The sequence below is a fragment of the Cydia pomonella genome, chromosome 5, assembly GCF_033807575.1.
Source record: "Cydia pomonella isolate Wapato2018A chromosome 5, ilCydPomo1, whole genome shotgun sequence".
NCBI classification, from domain to species: Eukaryota; Metazoa; Arthropoda; class Insecta; order Lepidoptera; family Tortricidae; genus Cydia; species Cydia pomonella.
The window spans coordinates 17,632,844-17,650,272 of record NC_084707.1 but is presented as its reverse complement, the minus strand read 5'-3'; the positions used below and the strand labels follow the sequence as shown (position 1 = coordinate 17,650,272).

The following is a 17,429-nucleotide window of genomic DNA, read 5'->3' as shown; positions in this document are numbered from 1 at the left end:
ACATCTGAATCTGAATCTGAATCTGATTTTGTCCCTACAATTTTGAAATATTGTTTCTTACAGTCCACTTTCAATCATCATGGTGTAAAAAAATAGTATCGACACCACTATGGCAATTATTTTCAAAAGTTGACGCAACTAACCAAGATTCCAAAATGGTATAATACTTTGGGAAACCTAGTCACAACAAAAAACAACGAATTTTTAAACAAGAACCGACATTTTTAAATGTTGATATTAATCACTTTTGAAAAGGGTTGTTGTTGCAAGTTTTAAAATTTCAATGGAAAATGTGGGTAGTTAATACAATTTTCAAGTCAGTACACTCTGATCCTTTGTTCGCTGTGCACCGTTCCGTATTAATTGATGTGGCTCTCATACTAACAACTCTTGGCTTTGCTTTTTGGACTGGTGATCTGCAAACTGTACTGACCTGGCATTATTTTGGACTGTGATTGTGTTTTGTGTATTGGACTTTTTCCGTATTCTGGATTGTTTAGCGTTTATCATGCCGCTACCGTACACACCGTTGGAATACGCTAATATGCATCTCATTTATGGAGAATGCCGATGCAATGCTAACGCTGCTAGCAGATTGTATCGAGAAAGGTACCCAAATGTTCAAAGACATCCGGATTATCGAGTGTTTATTAATGTACATCAAGCCTTTGCGGAAGGTCGTTTACCATTTGACAGGAGACACACTGGAAGACCTAGATTGGAACGCGATGAAGAAGTTCTCAATGAAATAGAAAACGATTCAACTACCTCGGTACGTGCCATAGAACTAGCTACGGGAATACCAAAAAGTTCTGCACATCGAATTCTAAAACGTCACAGACTTCACCCATATCACTACAGGCGTGTGCAGACGTTACTACCGCGGGACTATCCACATCGGGTCGCATTTTGCCGTGCGATGCTGCAAAAGCACAGGGAAGATCCCCAATTCTTAAGGTGGCGACTGACTTGTAACATTTCGGTGTAATGTAACGTGATACAACCCGAGCATTACAACAGTCAGTGCAGCGAGCCGAGCCGCTCGACGCGAGCACCGCGTGCTCCACTCGGCTGTCGGTTTTTACGCGAATCCCTTTGAGTGTTACAAAGGTGGCGACTGACTTGTAACGATCGCCGTGAACGATACATTACAAGAAAATGTTACAAGTCAGTCGCCACCTTTAGACAAAGTTCTATGGTCGGATGAATCAACCTGCAAGAAAGATGGCTATTCAAATCTACACAACTTACATAGTTGGAGCAATGAAAATCCGCACTTGATGAGAGAAGACAAATCTCAGTATCAATTCAAGGTTAACTTATGGACGGGCATCTTAAATGGAAATGTAATTGGACCCTTTGAGTTACAAGGAAACCTTAATGGTGATGGCTATTTGACCTTTTTACAAAACGACTTGCCTGAATTATTAGAAGACGTGCCTTTACGTGATTTACAAAACATGTGGTTTCAAAATGATGGTTGCCCAGCTCACTATGCCCGTGCAGTGCGAGAATACTTAAACCAAGAGTATCCAGGGCGTTGGATCGGGCGACTTGGTCCTATCTTGTGGCCACCCCGTTCGCCCGACCTGAACCCCCTGGACTTCTTCTACTGGGGCTGTCTTAAAGACAAAATCTACTCAAAACCCATAGCAACATTGGACGAGCTTTGCCAAAAAATCACACAAGCTGCGGATCATATCAATGGTAGAAGATATGCACGACGGATAAAACGATCATTTCTAAGGCGATGTCATGTCTGTATTAATGCCGGTGGCAGGCAATTTGAACATTTACTGTAGTATTAATAATGTAGTAAATGAATTTAAAAAAAAGGAAAAAAAATTGTACCATTTCTTTGCATTTATTCAACATTTTTCAACAACAAAAATCCTTTTTTGGGTACAGTAAAAGTGATTACCGCCAACATTAAATAATGTCGATTCTTGTTTAAAAATTCGTTGTTTTTTTTTTGTGACTAGGTTTCCTAAAGTATTATACCATTTTGGAATCTTGGTTAGTTGCGTCAACTTTTGAAAATAATTGCCATAGTGGTGTCGATACTATTTTTTTACACCATGATGATTGAAAGTGGACTGTAAGAAAAAATCTTTCAAAATTGTAGGGACAAAATGAATTTTGATTATTTTTTGTGTAAAAACTACATGTATTATGGTATTTTTAAGAACTGTGTTAGATAGCAGGGCTACTTAAGTTTCCAAAAACAAAAAAAAAACAGTAAAATTTGAATATTTGTGACATGGTCGTTAAAAATACCATTAGGGATGTCGATTTTCGATGAATTTCATTTTTTTTCTGTAATTTCTAAAATAATTGAGATATATTTTTTTCCTTATTTTTTCTCGACTAATCATAAGCAGCTCCATCCTCTGGTGCCGGCTTATCGTTGAGTTTTGGGACACGTTGTATACTGGGAAGGTAACAAACGGAACACTATTTCTGATACTCCGTTGTTCGTCTGTTAGCGATCCACTCAAGACCCTGTAATAAATATATAGATGGATTAAATTTTCCCATTGCTAAAATGTATCGGACTTCAATTGGAGAGCTCTTCTCCACCACATATACAGCTGTAGTGCCTCTGGCGAAGCGTTGGACTTGGCGATATACACTTCAGTCATACGACCTTCTTCACTTAAAGACACGTTACGTCCTATGCTTTATAACAATTTGCTAAAAGTACGGTTAATAGGTCAAATAAAATTACAATTTAAAATACCATTAGGTTTTATTTACATTACTATCACAAAAATTGTATTAATGTTTTTCCTTGTATGAATACAATTTCCTTAAAAATAAATAACATAATATAACACAAAGTAAACAAGAACAGATACTTTGATTTAATTAAGTAGCAAAATTATACAATTTTACACAATATTTACTTTAACCAGAACTCTTATAAGTAGTTTAGGTATATGTTATTTTATCATTTAATAAGAATCGTGTTAATTAAATTATAATCTAACATTGCAGATTTTGCGAAATGTCATAATTCATTTCTTCTATACATATCCTCGCTATTATTTGGAGTGGGACATGTACCTGTAAGGTACATATTTGTCTTTATTACCATCGTTTACGTCCTTTATAGTACTCGATACGATATTATATTTCCTTCCGAAAATTAAACTAAATTCCTTATCAATAGATCAACACAGCAAATGGATCTGCATTGGTGACTGAAACGAATACGTAGATCGCTATTAGTAAGTAATCTAATTCAATTTGAGTAGTCGAGTGGGGTGTTATCGTAATATCTTATAATACGATGGCATTTGTTAATTCTTCAATACTTATGGTAATACTCTTATTACATGACTCACAGTCAGACTTTTGGTGCTACGTTTATAAAGACGAGAATATTCCTACTAGAAGATTACTGTTTTGTAAAAAATCGAATGTTATAGTTTCATCACAATTACAATAATAATTATTTTAGAGGACGCAATTAGGTGATCTTGATAGCATTCGCTACGCGTATATGTCCAACTTCATTCTTTGAGGAACATTACAAACTACACCAAAATTGTAGGATATATCCTCGGCTTATTGGTTTACGAGATGAGAGCTCCCTGGGACTTCATGTGGATAGGGTGCGACGGGTGCGGGTGGGGGTGCGCGACGTGCGCTGCGTGCGGCGGCGCGCGCGCCTGATGGCATCGCTGCGCGTGCGCGTGCGAGTGCGCGCGCAAGTCGTCACCGTGCTCGCGGTATACGCGCTGTTTATCCTCGAAGTCCCGCAGCCGCTGGTTGTACCGCTCGATCTGGTCGCGTAGCGCTGCATCCTCAATAGCCGCACGCTCTTCGTCCAACTCTAGGCATCCGACCCCGTCCAGCCGCTCTAAGTCAATCCAACCTCGCCATCTTACGCACACGCCATTCATTATGAACTTGGAGACTATGTGGGCCTGTCGACAAAAAATTAAATAAATTACTACCTAAAACTCCAAAACAAAAAAAAGTGGTCCACACAAAAAAAGGACACTGTTGGTGGCGTAGCAGAACTGCTAAGGGAAGGATAAGTTTTTATAAGTCACATGTGTCACCGATTTCTATGAGTAGAAATGCTTCTCCTTTTAATTACATATTTTTAATTAAATACATACTATGTAGTTAAGTACATGTTATTTAATTTTATTACCTATCGTTAAAATTTCTTTTTTATGACGTATTCTTCACGAGCTACAGCGTTTTAAATATTAAGTTCTTGATTATTAATACTAGATTGTGAATTAACTACATCCAAGTTAGAGTAGCTTTTATACCTTACCTACTTAAAAAAGGAGTTAATTAATATGTTAAAAACCTTAAAAGCCATACGGCAAGCGACAAACTATGCTTCGTCAAACAAGAATGGTTTAAAATTAAAAGAACGAGCATAATTATCGAAATTGCATCCTTGGCGAGTATCTGCCACAATAACAGTTTCAAATTAAAGGTTTGTTGGCACCGGATGCGGAACAAAGAGCACGCGATCGGGTCCTTCGCTTGCCTTCTGTTGTTTGGCCATTTTACTCAAACCGATGTTGCTCAATATACTCGTACAAGTTATACAACGCTTTATTGTTTGGATTCCAATAACTGCGGAATACAGCCCTGCAAGTACATTTTCAGGAATTACGCGGCGGTAACCGTAGGGTTGTTTGTGATTGTTGCCATTTTTATCATTGTAATTTGTTCCATATTTATATTTTCAGGAGAATATAGAAATAATGTAAATTAATGTAAATATTTAAAACTTCTACCTGCTTGTATCAAATTTATCTTACATAGTGTTCCTGTTTTGGGGCCCTGGCCCTTAAGATACAGGGTCAGTCTAGCTTGGGGTCAGCCAGACGTCCCAATAGGATACTGGTGTGGTTGACAAATAAACATTTTTAAATTGTAACTCTCGATACCTATAAAAAATAATTAGGTAGGTACCTACTAAACTACCTACTACTAAGATACCTATTCCGTTTTTATGACAATGAATGCGGAAATGCTATACTTGCTCTTTGTATGCACCTATAAATTAGGAAAAAAACTCATACAATTTTTCGTGGACTCCATAACCGGATATTAATTCACTTGCTTTAGGTTTTCTTACAAATAAGATTCCTAAATTTATTAGCACTTACAGAGGCTAGAACATTTAAAAACCTATTTTATTCAATGTTTTGTAACCTACCTACTTAAGTACTACTTTTTAGCGATAAGACCACCTGTTGTTACCTGGTTCTATTTTTCTTTACAATTTATTTGTAGTTTTACATTTGACATGTATGTTAAATGTATAAATGTTGGTACAATAAAGAATATTTACTTACTTACTTAACTACTGACTTATTTCATTTAAGTATGGCATGTAATAATAGTCTAAAGTTAAGGATACTCTCATGTCAGGTTAGCACGTAACTTATTTAAAATAAGTAGTATTTATTCTCTTGCATCCAGGACCTCACTTTGCATCGTAATTAAATTACTTGGCTTGTACAAAGAGGGTAGGAAGAAAAGTGGGAGTGCAGGCAGCCATGATGGAACGGGCGGAGCGGCGCGCGCCGCCGCGACGCTCTCCAATGGCAACTAACGTTTTCCCTTTATCGATTTTAGGTGAATTATTTTCTCTCCCCTCGAGGGAATTTTCGAGATATTCAGCAGTCCCCGGTTACATTGATTCCTTGTTGCTAACTTGCTGTGTTGCTTACAGTTGGGTTAGACTGTTACAGTTTTCATGACAAAAAATAATAATTTGGTCGTAGATGTTTTGTGAAAAAAGACTACACATTTTTTCTTTCGAGTTAGAATTTTAGAAACAATGGAAATACAAGCTTCTATCAGGATTATTTGAATGACGCAGTAAGTTATATTATTACGTTATTTTACGTTTTTCATTTAAACCATTTAAGGACCTGTTTCACAATGTCCAAGTAAGTCCTGAATAAGCTTCTTGCCAATTATTTGACAAATAAAGTCATCGTTGGCGTTTCACAAGCTTCAAATTAGCTTAACTGGTAGATAAAATGCTAAGTTTTGTAGGAAGTTTTATACAGGAACAAACACACACACAGGTCCTAAGGTTAAAAATAATTTCCGATTGTGATGCGACTGCAGCAGCGGGAAATGGCTATGTCACTTCTTCTCATTCTTGACAAATGGAGCTGCAGTTATTGCTACATTGCTCTCGTAATTAAGGCCCCGTAAGTTCAGGTTTTTTCTCTCGCTCTCACTGAACATGAGCGAAAGCGAGATGGCTATGCGTACCCGGGATCGCGCATATCATTGCTTTGAATTGTTATTTTTAGTTAGTTTTAACAAAAAAGTAATTGATGAGTTCGATGGAATATAAAATTGCCCATTTTTAGAAGCAATTTACATATTTTTAGCTTTTGTGTACAAAATGTTGTAACAATGTGTGTCTGTTTTAGACTGTTCATGATTTTTTTCTATCTAGTAAAAATTGTTTGATCAGGTTTCGTATCAATGAAGTTACAAGATTGCTATTCACATCTTTTGGCAACCGCATTATGGTCTAAAAAAGCTCTACTATTTTTGAAAACCTCTGCTGGCTGAACCTGCGGCACCTTAACCCGATCAGCTCACTCATTTCATCAAGGAGATGACATCGCCCGTTTTCATTGCTATACAGCAATGCAACGGAAATGCAGCAATTTCACAACCGGAGTGTGGCCTTTATACTTATAAAGAAACATTAGAAATGATCATGATCATTATCAAGAAGCAATCATTAGTACTGCGAGGCTTATAGTACATATATTAAATTAGTTAGATGTAGCCAGACTTGTAACCGGTATTAAACGGGTTAGAGGACTTAGAGGTATGTTATGATATGCAAATTACTTTTTAATTTCAATTTCTTTTACATTAAGATAATAGGAAAGTATTTCAAACCGTGGTTTATCCTAAAAGACAATAAAAAGACTTGGAAATTTGCTCCAAGACGAAAATATGATCCTCAAATAAATTAAAACGACTTAATAAATTAAATTCTACACTTTTAAAATTTGTATTTGTAAATAATATAAAAAAAGCGGCCAAGTGCGAGTCGGACTCGCCCATGAAGGGTTCCGTACCATTTATGACGTATTAAAAAAACTACTTACTAGATCTGGTTCAAACCAATTTTCGTTGGAAGTTTGCATGGTAATGTATATCATATATTTTTTTTAGATTTTTCATTCCGTTATTTTAGAAGTTACAGGGGGGGGGGGGGGGGACACAAATTTTTCCACTTTGGAAGTGTCTCTCGCGCAAACTATTCAGTTTAGAAAAAAATGATATTAGAAACCTCAATATCATTTTTAAAGACCTATCCATAGATACCCCACACGTATGGGTTTGATGAAAAAAGATTTTTTGAGTTTCAGTTCTAAGTATGGGGAACCCCCAAAATTTATTGTTTTTTTTTTTCTATTTTTGTGTAAACATCTTAATGCGGTTCATAGAATACATCTACTTATCAAGTTTGAACAGTATAGCTCTTATAGTTTCGGAAAAAAGTGGCTGTGACATAATCGGACAGACAGACGGACATGACGAATCTATAAGGGTTCCGTTTTTTGCCATTTGGCTACGGAACCCTAAAAAGTAATTAAGCTACCGATTAAAGACAAAAAAATCACTATTTTTACAATTTTATTTTTTTATTTACTATCACAAATAGTATGGTACATTTTAAACTTGTGTTAGGTTCGCCAAACTTACGTTTAACGGCGAAATGAGGCACTCATTTTCAACGTTAGTTAGTACCTTAATCGAAATTATATGATTAACTTATAATACTAAGGTTAATACATATTTATATCATATTAACACAGTATAAGTTGTTGTAGTATATTTACCTATCCTATTTATTTATTCAGTCATGCGTTGTACCTATTAGCAACTTCTTAATTTTTGATTTAAAGATACTAAAATAAACCTTGAAATAACTGGGTTAAATAAAAGAAAGCTTTGTTCATCTTTTGGTCAAAAAATCAAGGCCTAGCCAGCTATCAATTTAGAACATAAATTAAACGTCTACCTTTTCTATTAGATTTTATACAAGCATTTGAAAAAACAAGCCCTTGCCCAAAGTTGACCGCCGGTCATCTATTGGCTTAAGAATACAATATTGGAACCATAACTTGAACTGCAAATATTTTAATAAAAGAAAATAAAATATGCAATACTTGATAACGAAAACGTTAGAGGAATTAGTCTAGAATCTTTTCAGTGTAAAAGCATGTAAGTAAATGTAATTCAATTTTATACGCAATTATAAGCTTATAATTTGAAGCGCTAATCTTATTAAGATCTCCATACAAATGGCGATTTTGGTGTGGACCGCGCATTTGACGACCGCTCTCAGCCACACGCACAGCACAGTCTGGGAGTTTAAATGTTAGCCTCGGCAAAGTATTGCCGCGTTAGGAAAAAATACCCTCAGGTGCGCAAAATAATTCACGATTGAATTATATCGATTTTAAGGCCAAATGTTCATCTTTTGGGGGCCGGTCATCTTTTGGTGCCACTACCCTAATTGGTATAAATAACATAAATGGAGACCATTTCCAATACAAATTCGAGTAGGTGTGTTTATTATGTACTTAGATCAATTCTAAACACATGAATGGCCATTAATAAAATATCGTTTTATAATACGTGCTCATGTGCGCATCGAAGCACGCAGTTAAATGAACCAAATGTAAATAAATATACGTAAGTTAAGTATTCATACAGAAGCCCAGCGGGTGTCTGGCGCGCCGAGAGCGCCGAAGGGGCTAAATTCAATAAAGGAGGCACCATATGGATCGCTGCCGGCTAAAATTGAGATATAGTGTAATATACTGTAGGTAGCTACAATAACTAACGTACAATATTTCAAAACCTAAATGGACATTTATCAGCTTGACTGTATAGTAATCCGTTAATATTCTATACGCTTATAACTGTTTGGCTCGCACAACAAGAGGAAATACGCGGTGTATATTCAACAATTTTCCCTATATTTATTAAAATATTTAATGTAGTAATACAATAATATACAGTACAGTGCCTAAATACCCGTACGTCGACATCAAACCTAACGGGATCGACAGGACGATAAGAGAGTGTCTTGAATACAGTTTCCTTATATTTAAGTAGGTAGGCACTTGCATATATACAGTAAGTATGTATTTAACTATTGAAATTTGAAGATAATACAATGGGTTGGATAAGCATTATGACTACACCTAAAGTTTGCAAGTATTATTTGTTATCATTTTTTAGGGTTTCGAGACGTGCTAAGTTGTTTACAAATCAGGGAGATTAGTCAGTTAACCTAAGTTGAGTTAAGGTAGGGAGGTTAGGTGGGTAGGTTAAGTTGAGTTGAGGTAGTAAGTTGAGTTGTGACCTAAGTTGTTAAAAAAAGGAGTTTGCCTACGCAGCAGTCTAGCTAGTATGACGCAACGCATTACGCAGCCATTGTCAACGCAGCGTTATTCTAATTGTTTGGATTAAAAGGTGTTGTATTTAAAAATTAAGTTGGTTCTTTATTTCTAATTTCAGGTACCCTACAATAACCACAAAAGCCTTGAACAAAATTTTATTTATAAAAAAGTACTTTTTTTTAATTCTTTGTACCTCCTGCGTGGTATCTTACAGGACTTATAGCTCAATATAATTATGTTGATACTCGAAATGTATGCGTCAACATTATTCACAGCACATCAGACTGATCGCCACATAGTCAACTACTTTCGAGTACGAGTATTCGACCTTAATTATACGAGATGAAGTCGGAGCGTGACCAACACGTTATCTGTGGTGTTACGGCTTTAAATTTCTTTCATTAGAAGTTTGAAAGGAATTTATGTCTTAATTTGGTCTATGAAAATGCAGGCCGGAAGAGCCGCTGATGCTGGACCGGTGAAAAATGATGCCATTAGTTTAATACAGCCAGCTATAGGGTGAATCACTATAAAACGTGATTCTCAGTTGATTACCTAAATCAGGAATATGAATCAGAATATGGATTACGTTATATTACTTTTTTATTTTATGGTTGTTACGGCGATTATGTTAATTTACTTCCTAATTTGGGGTTGGTAGACAGTTATCAAATAAATAGTATTAGGTACATAGTCAGCAAAGTTATTTTATCACTACTAGTTACAAATTAGTTTTCCTTTTTTTTGTAAAGTTACGGTACTAACGTTAATAATATATATACTGGGTGTCCCAGTAACTATGTAATGGATTACCTTCTTTCTATCGATGTTCACCTTAGGCTGCTCCAGAAAATGCATTTATAGGTCTAGTAAACGTTTCGTGCTCTTCGAGGTAATCGACCTTTTCTGTCTTTTTTAATAGCTAGCACCTTACTTAACTTCAATCATCACCTAGGCCATATCTTTATCTGTAAGATGTAAATAGCATTTTAAAATTAGTATTAGACAAACTATTTTTTAGAAAAGTTGGTAATTCTGTTCACCATACATTTTTTATTAACCACAAGCGATCAAAACGTGTAGATTTTTTGAAAGAATACGTTTGATTGAAAAAAAAAATGGTTTAGCCACCATAAAGCTCTAACACACGTCCATAAAAAACAATATTACAACAAACAAGACGATATAATCTTTTAATTTGTAGCCTGGTAGTCAGTCATTAAAGTTAAAGGAAGTACTAAGATTTTTTTGAATTGCTCGCGGTGAATAAAATATGTATAATAAATTAATTTATTGCTATAACAAGTGTATGGAGACTATGTGGCTAACTTTCTAAAAATAGTTTATCGAATGCTGATTCTAAATGGTAATAGTTTATCTAATGCTGATTCTAAATGGTATAACAAATGCTATTTACATATTTACAAACAAATATATGGCCTAGATGGTGATTTAAATTATGTTTATTTTAATAAGGTAAGTTAGTAGGTAAAGTAAGTAAATATTCTTTATTGCACCAACAATTATACATTTTATATACATGTAAAACTACAAATGAATTTTAAAGGAAAATAGAACCAGGTAACAACAGGCGGTCTTATCGCTAAAAAGCGACCTTTTCCAGACAACCTTTATATATATACAATTATATTTTATAGGTAGGTAGGTAGGTTAGGTATATAATTATGTACAAAAGGGTTGTTTCTAATTTTTTGAAACGCTTGTATTACGTTCTATATTAACTAAAAGTTGCCCTAAAATTCAACTTTTATACTAAAAACGGCTTTAAATATGTTAAATTAACAAAATATATTTTGACAGATGCTTTCGCGCCCAAAACGCTCTTTGAAATTTCTGTGACGTCACAGTTTACGGTTTGACACATACTCACGTAGAAGATACGAACTGTCAAATGACATTTGTCATTTGTTGTTTATCGCCTAACGGTCAACAGTGTCAATCCGAGAGTTGTGACGTCATCAGAATCTTCAATGACGTTTCGAGTTTGGTCACGTGACGTGTACCAAAAGGTATTTTAAATTCAATATTTACAAAAATATGGTCATTACAGGTCCAAGTAGTTAAACATGTTCTTATAATCCAAAAGGATTTATTGGGATACAATTCTGATTTCTGCCCTAAGATTTGTAGATGGAAACAACCCTATTGTACATTATGTGTATCAGGGGGTATTTTGTTTTCTTTAATAGTCCGTTTGAATTCATAGATAACTACTTATTAAGTTAACCTACTTAAGTCTTACACTTAACATTTACCTACGAATACCCAAGTCATTATTCATTAATGTCATTATTATGAGACGCTCATATATTCGATTGATTTTATGGCAAAGTGTGACATAAAATATACACATATACCTACATATTTATAACTTAGCAGGTAAAGTCAAAAAAATTAAAATAACGTACCTACCCACATTTCACTACTATTTATTAAGGTAGGTTTACTCAGTAAGTGCTGGAAGAAGTCAGTGATGTTAAAAGCTGATGGATAATGTGATGGTACGAGTATATGTACATAAAGTATTAATAAGTATAGGTGAATCATTTTAGTTTTGCGTTTGCATTCTCGATGGGACTGTATTTGCGTTCAAGTACTCGTATTACCTACAAGTAGGTACCTAAGGGAATCTTGCATATTTGAGCGATATAGAGCGAATTTTTTTTTTGTTTTTCGGGGTAGGAATTCCGTTAACTTCGGGGTATAAGCAAGTACGATTAAGGAAACTAAATGGCATAGTTTTTTTTATAAACTTTAATTTTTTTTACATAAAAAGTAATTAAATGTTGCATATAGCATTGTTGTAACACGGGCATAAGATTTAACTCAATCAAAACAATTGAAAACTATGACATATCAATGTCATTTCGAACATCGATCGTCCGAGATAGTACTTGCGTTTAGTAGCAAATGTATAAACTCTTACTAAACATTAATCAATATGTGAACAGGGCCCTAAGGCAAACGTACACGCTCGTACGGGCCTCATCAGATAAAAATTAATTATTGATCATCTCGAAAAGGAGTTAATTAAAATACTGGTGTTTTTGAGAAAGTTACTTAATTTAAGCTCAGGGATGCACTCTTGAAATTAACGGAAATCAAAAAAACACGGTGTATACAAACTTAGACAGATGAAAAGGTTTTTCTCCTATTATTTACGATATGGTTCGGGGTAATTCCACGAGAATGTAACGTCAGTTACCAATTCTTTCGTGTGTTCTTACATTAACTAAGCAAATTTAAGTATCCAGATATCTACATGTTAGGGCTGCGCCAGAGATACAGACACTTAAATTTGCTTAATTAATGTAAGAACACACGAAAGAATTGGTAATTGACGTTACAGTTTCGTGGATTACCCTTCGTGTCATCCAGGATGACGCGCAGATTTGTCAAATCTAACGTTTAATAACATGACATTACAACTCAAGGCACGAGTCTTCGTGAATGACACGATCTGTATGTCTAAAAGTGCAATGGTGTATTTGCTTAAGGCTGCACCCGATGAATCTAACGTTTAATAACATGACATTACAACTCAAGGCACGAGTCTTCGTGAATGACACGATCTGTATGTCTAAAAGTGCAATGGTGTATTTGCTTAAGGCTGCACCCGATGCTAACGACCTCGCGCGTGCGTCACGCGTGCAACGCAGTACAGGCCCGTATAGCAACACGACTTGCCCCGCACTGACTACTTTTTTTAGGAATTGAGGCACAGTTTTATGAATTAGCAAAAAGCAAGAAAACCAAATCATTTTAGTGTTTTGTGACAAAGATTGTAAAGTTTCATATTCGACAAAAGTTGCAGTATTAATATAGATACAACTGAAAGAAATAGAGGTGACTTCAAGATTTTTTTCTCTTCATTTATTTAAATTAAAATAGATTTCCAGAAAAAACATATCTTTACTCATATCTTGTAAATTGTTATATTTTTTTTCTGCTCAAAAAGTGTCATATTTAAGAAGAAAAAAATGGTTCAGAGTAACTTAGTTTTACGGTATTTTGCAGGAAGAGGAACCTTAAAATCGAAGTAATGACAAACGATAAAAGCGCAACCATCATATGCCCATAATATATGATACGAAATTTCAGTCCGTTTTCAGTTGCAAAACTATTAGCTGAGCGCAGTGGGTAGGTGGGCGCACCGCGTTTATCTCTTATCTCCGACACACGGTGAGGGACGTGTTGGCAAACTATGAGCCGATTGGAGGCACGGGGCGGGTAAAAGAATTGCGACAAGTCACTAAGCTGCACCACGATTCGATAACAATATTTTTGTGAAAATTCAAATTTGCTGGTGCACTCAAAACTTTTTAGCGTTCTGGAAAAATGTGTTACGATACAGTTTGTTATCTTAAAAGTGTGAGTCTATTTTTTATAGATTGAGTGCATAGTTTTGCTAATTATAGTATTATAAAAGTTTTGGAAGTTATAACCAAATATGGAAGTTATAACCAATACAAAATAAATAGGTGGACGAGCTTAAATTGGCATTCTGGGGAAAACGGGCGCGGGTAAGTCTAAAAGCCTAAGCACAAAAGCTTGTTCGTAAATGTTTTATATATGATATTTATTTATGTATGTAGTTTATACTATTTGCTATTTATGTATGTGTATAATTTGGTATAATTATTTCTCAACTTTTTATCACTCACTGCATCACCTACACCTACTCACATGACTTGTTTTTTTGCTTTATCTCCACTACCCTAAGGTTGTCTGGAAGAGATCGATTTGTATGTCATTATATTCTTTTCATATTGGTGAGCAATAAAGAATATTTGTATTGTAAGAGCTGCTGAAAATGATGTAGATTAAAGCCAGTGTTGTCTATGAAAGAAACCAACAAGTATAAGGTTCTTACCCCGTAAGGGTGCGCACTTTTACCCACATTACGGGTCAAGTATGCGTATTCTGTTTTTTTTCTCATTACATATTAGTTATAATTTTTTACTGTTTACTCAATTTGTAGTTTAATAAATACTCTATTCAATAAATATATTTTTGATTTCCTCATCCATCCATTTTAAGTGAGGCACAACTATAAAGACAAAAGTGCGCGCAGTTAACCCGAACGACTTTACGTGCATGTTATCCTCTAATTAGGATTGTCATTTTTTTATAACTAAGTCTAACTTTAGCTATAGAATCGGTTTTCATAGTTTAGCATAATCAGCCTTTCGGCTGTGTTTTTTGACAATGAATTCAATCGAGCCCTCACCTTGCCGTTCTCCTTCTGGAAGTCGCAGCCTCGGTTGTTGTAGGGCGAGTGGTCGAAGACCAGCTGCAGGTTGGTGCCGGTGGCGGTGAAGGCGATCTCGGTGTGGCCCTCGCGGCACCCGCTGGTGAACCGCATTTGGCGCTCTTCTGGCGGCCTGTCGCGGTAGCCCGTGTATCGTACCTGAAACAATAGTAAGTAGGTAAGTATAAGTTGTTAGTGTTAGTAGTGTAGCTTATCGACCTGGAGGCCTATTCAGAAAGTTATTACTCGTAATGAAACGGATATTAACTAACTAACCTAACCTAACCAGAATTTACACTGATAAGCGTTTTATAACAATAAATGACTACCTAAAAAGACCTCTAAGATTCAATTCCAGAAAAAATATACTCAGTTACGCCCATTCCTCTTGAATTTCTTGCTACCTACTTATCAAATTTGACAAACAACCATAGCTTACAGAGGGCTCATGCGTTAAAATCATAACTTACTATACCTAACCGGTAAACAAATTGAATGACTAACATCCAGCTAAAATAATAAAATCCGGTGGTGTATTATGCATTAAACAAATGGAGGAAAAATTAATGACAATATGAATTGACTAAGTATATAGGTAGGTACTGTACTGTACTTATATTCACATTTATTTCACTTCGCAATATTGTCGGGTACCCATCATTTTATCCAGAGCAAATTATATCTATGTTGGATCGGTTGGGTTTTGCTTATGTAAATAACTTACCTGGGTACTAAGTGTACTAACCACGGAAACAAAGACTGTAATCAATCAAAAGAAATCAATAAAAAAGTGATTTCTATGATCCGTTAGTTTAATGTGTTATGATATTTCGAGTTTCGAGGTGGTATTGAAATTGTTAAACCCGGATTTTATAGACGTTCTTAATATAATTTCAAATTAATATGCTAAGTTACTACTAATAGATCATTAATTGTATTTTAATAGTTGCGTGTCTTGCAGAAGTGGACACTTCGCAGAAAAATAGACGTCATTAAGATGTAAGATATTATTGCGTTACAAAACAGGTAGGTTAGTTGGTAGATATAACCAGAGATCTTGAAAAAATACAATTTACTATACAAGTAACCCATTTTTTTATCAAACCGATTCTAACAACGCCTCAACATGATGAGGTTGACAATGCAACAGCTTTATGTTGCCATAAGTTACCAAAGTTATATATAGGTACATATGCAAAATTTCAGCGCACTTGGAAACCGGATAGTGGATCAAATTTAACTTGCAAAATTTTAACAGTCACCAGGACATTAACATATTTTAAGAGTTTACAATAATTTACGTTCTATCTATAACTTTAATAAGTAGATATGCAATAAATAAATCCGTCATGTAATAATTATTTCCTTAAGTTGTTTTTGTTTATAATAAATACAAGTATAACTAAAAAATATATATTATGAATGGTAATTTTATAGAAACGAAGGTAGTTGTAGAATGTCAAGCGCCAGTCATACAAATAATAATATCACAAGCAGGATAGAGGATATTTGATTACAAATTATAATGAGCCTGTCTACAACGAATAATATTAATATTACACACCCAAGTAACCGTAGTAACCGGAAAAAACGGTACCAAATTAACTGGTAATAAATTATGCATTCTATGAGTATAGGTAAATACCAAATATGCAAGTACACGCAATTTTTTTAATGGTCACAATTTTAAATATGTGAATATAAAATGAGATAGATACCTCGCTCTCTCTGCTCAGCCTTTTAAAGAGATCATCGGATTCGAATTTCGCCTTCTGATCGGGAACCACTCGCGGCATCTTGAAGATAAATCTGGGTTTAGGCTGTTCGTACAGTCCAATAGAGTCAAAGGGTAACATGCCAGCCAGGGCCGAAGGGTCGCTCATGGCGTGCATAACACCAATGGGTCACACGGGCACCCAGCCTACCATCACTTTCCTGCTACACTGCACTGACTCAACAACCGATGATTCAAGTTATACCGAGAAACGTCAAAATGTACTACGTATCGGCGGTTCAGCGCGTGACTGTGGAATGAATGAATGCTCGCTGCGCGCATTGCTCGGCCCGAGTTTCCACCAGGGCGGAGTCGCCGCCTGGAGGGGAGACCGGTGCCCAATGAGCAGGCCCAGAAGCGCCGCCCGACGCCTCTACGCGCGCTTTCGGGAGCTTTCGAGCGAAAAGAGGGTTTTCCCCCCTCGACATGTTTCAAAATAAATACTGTAAACGACAAGGCACATGAATGTATAATGATGGTATTATCCTCTTTCGACGTTTCGAGTGTTTTATGTATTTATATCATAGCTTTTGTTCCTTTGTAACAAAATAAATGTTGTTATGTACGAGTTTTATGAAAGGGGAGCTCCATCTCAGGATCCGATAGAACGTATGAAATGTGATATTATCGTATTGCTAAGCTCGACGGTTGTATTCGTTGAATGCCTAATTGTAGGTATACACTGTAACGCATAAAGGGACGCATATATATGACCTGCGTGGATTTGCAAATGGGGCCCGACTTCGGACAGAACGACCATGACACTGAAATTATTATTATAAAATTGTATCAACTGAAAACGAACAATTCGAATTAAAGGAAAAAAAACCTTTCAAATATGTTTCTACTACAGCCGTCTGTAAAGGCTTTCTTTATTTTTTTTAACAGTGAGTCTAAATTCAAATTGCGTTGGGAATATAACTTTTTAGTGTAATAACGTACAAGT

At 35.5% G+C, this 17,429-nt stretch overlaps 1 protein-coding gene across 1 annotated transcript; it reads right to left on the bottom strand.

The window, feature by feature from the left end:
* Positions 1 to 2,730: 2,730 nt before the first annotated feature.
* On the bottom strand, positions 2,731 to 16,750 carry LOC133517908 (protein big brother-like). The gene is made up of 3 exons (XM_061851388.1): positions 16,428 to 16,750; positions 14,689 to 14,868; positions 2,731 to 3,932 (listed from the first exon to the last, which is right to left on the bottom strand). The coding sequence occupies exons 1-3, from the start codon at positions 16,599 to 16,601 to the stop codon at positions 3,579 to 3,581; spliced, it is 708 nt and encodes a 235-aa protein (XP_061707372.1). The 5' UTR covers positions 16,602 to 16,750; the 3' UTR covers positions 2,731 to 3,578.
* Between the last annotated feature and the right edge of the window lie 679 nt (positions 16,751 to 17,429).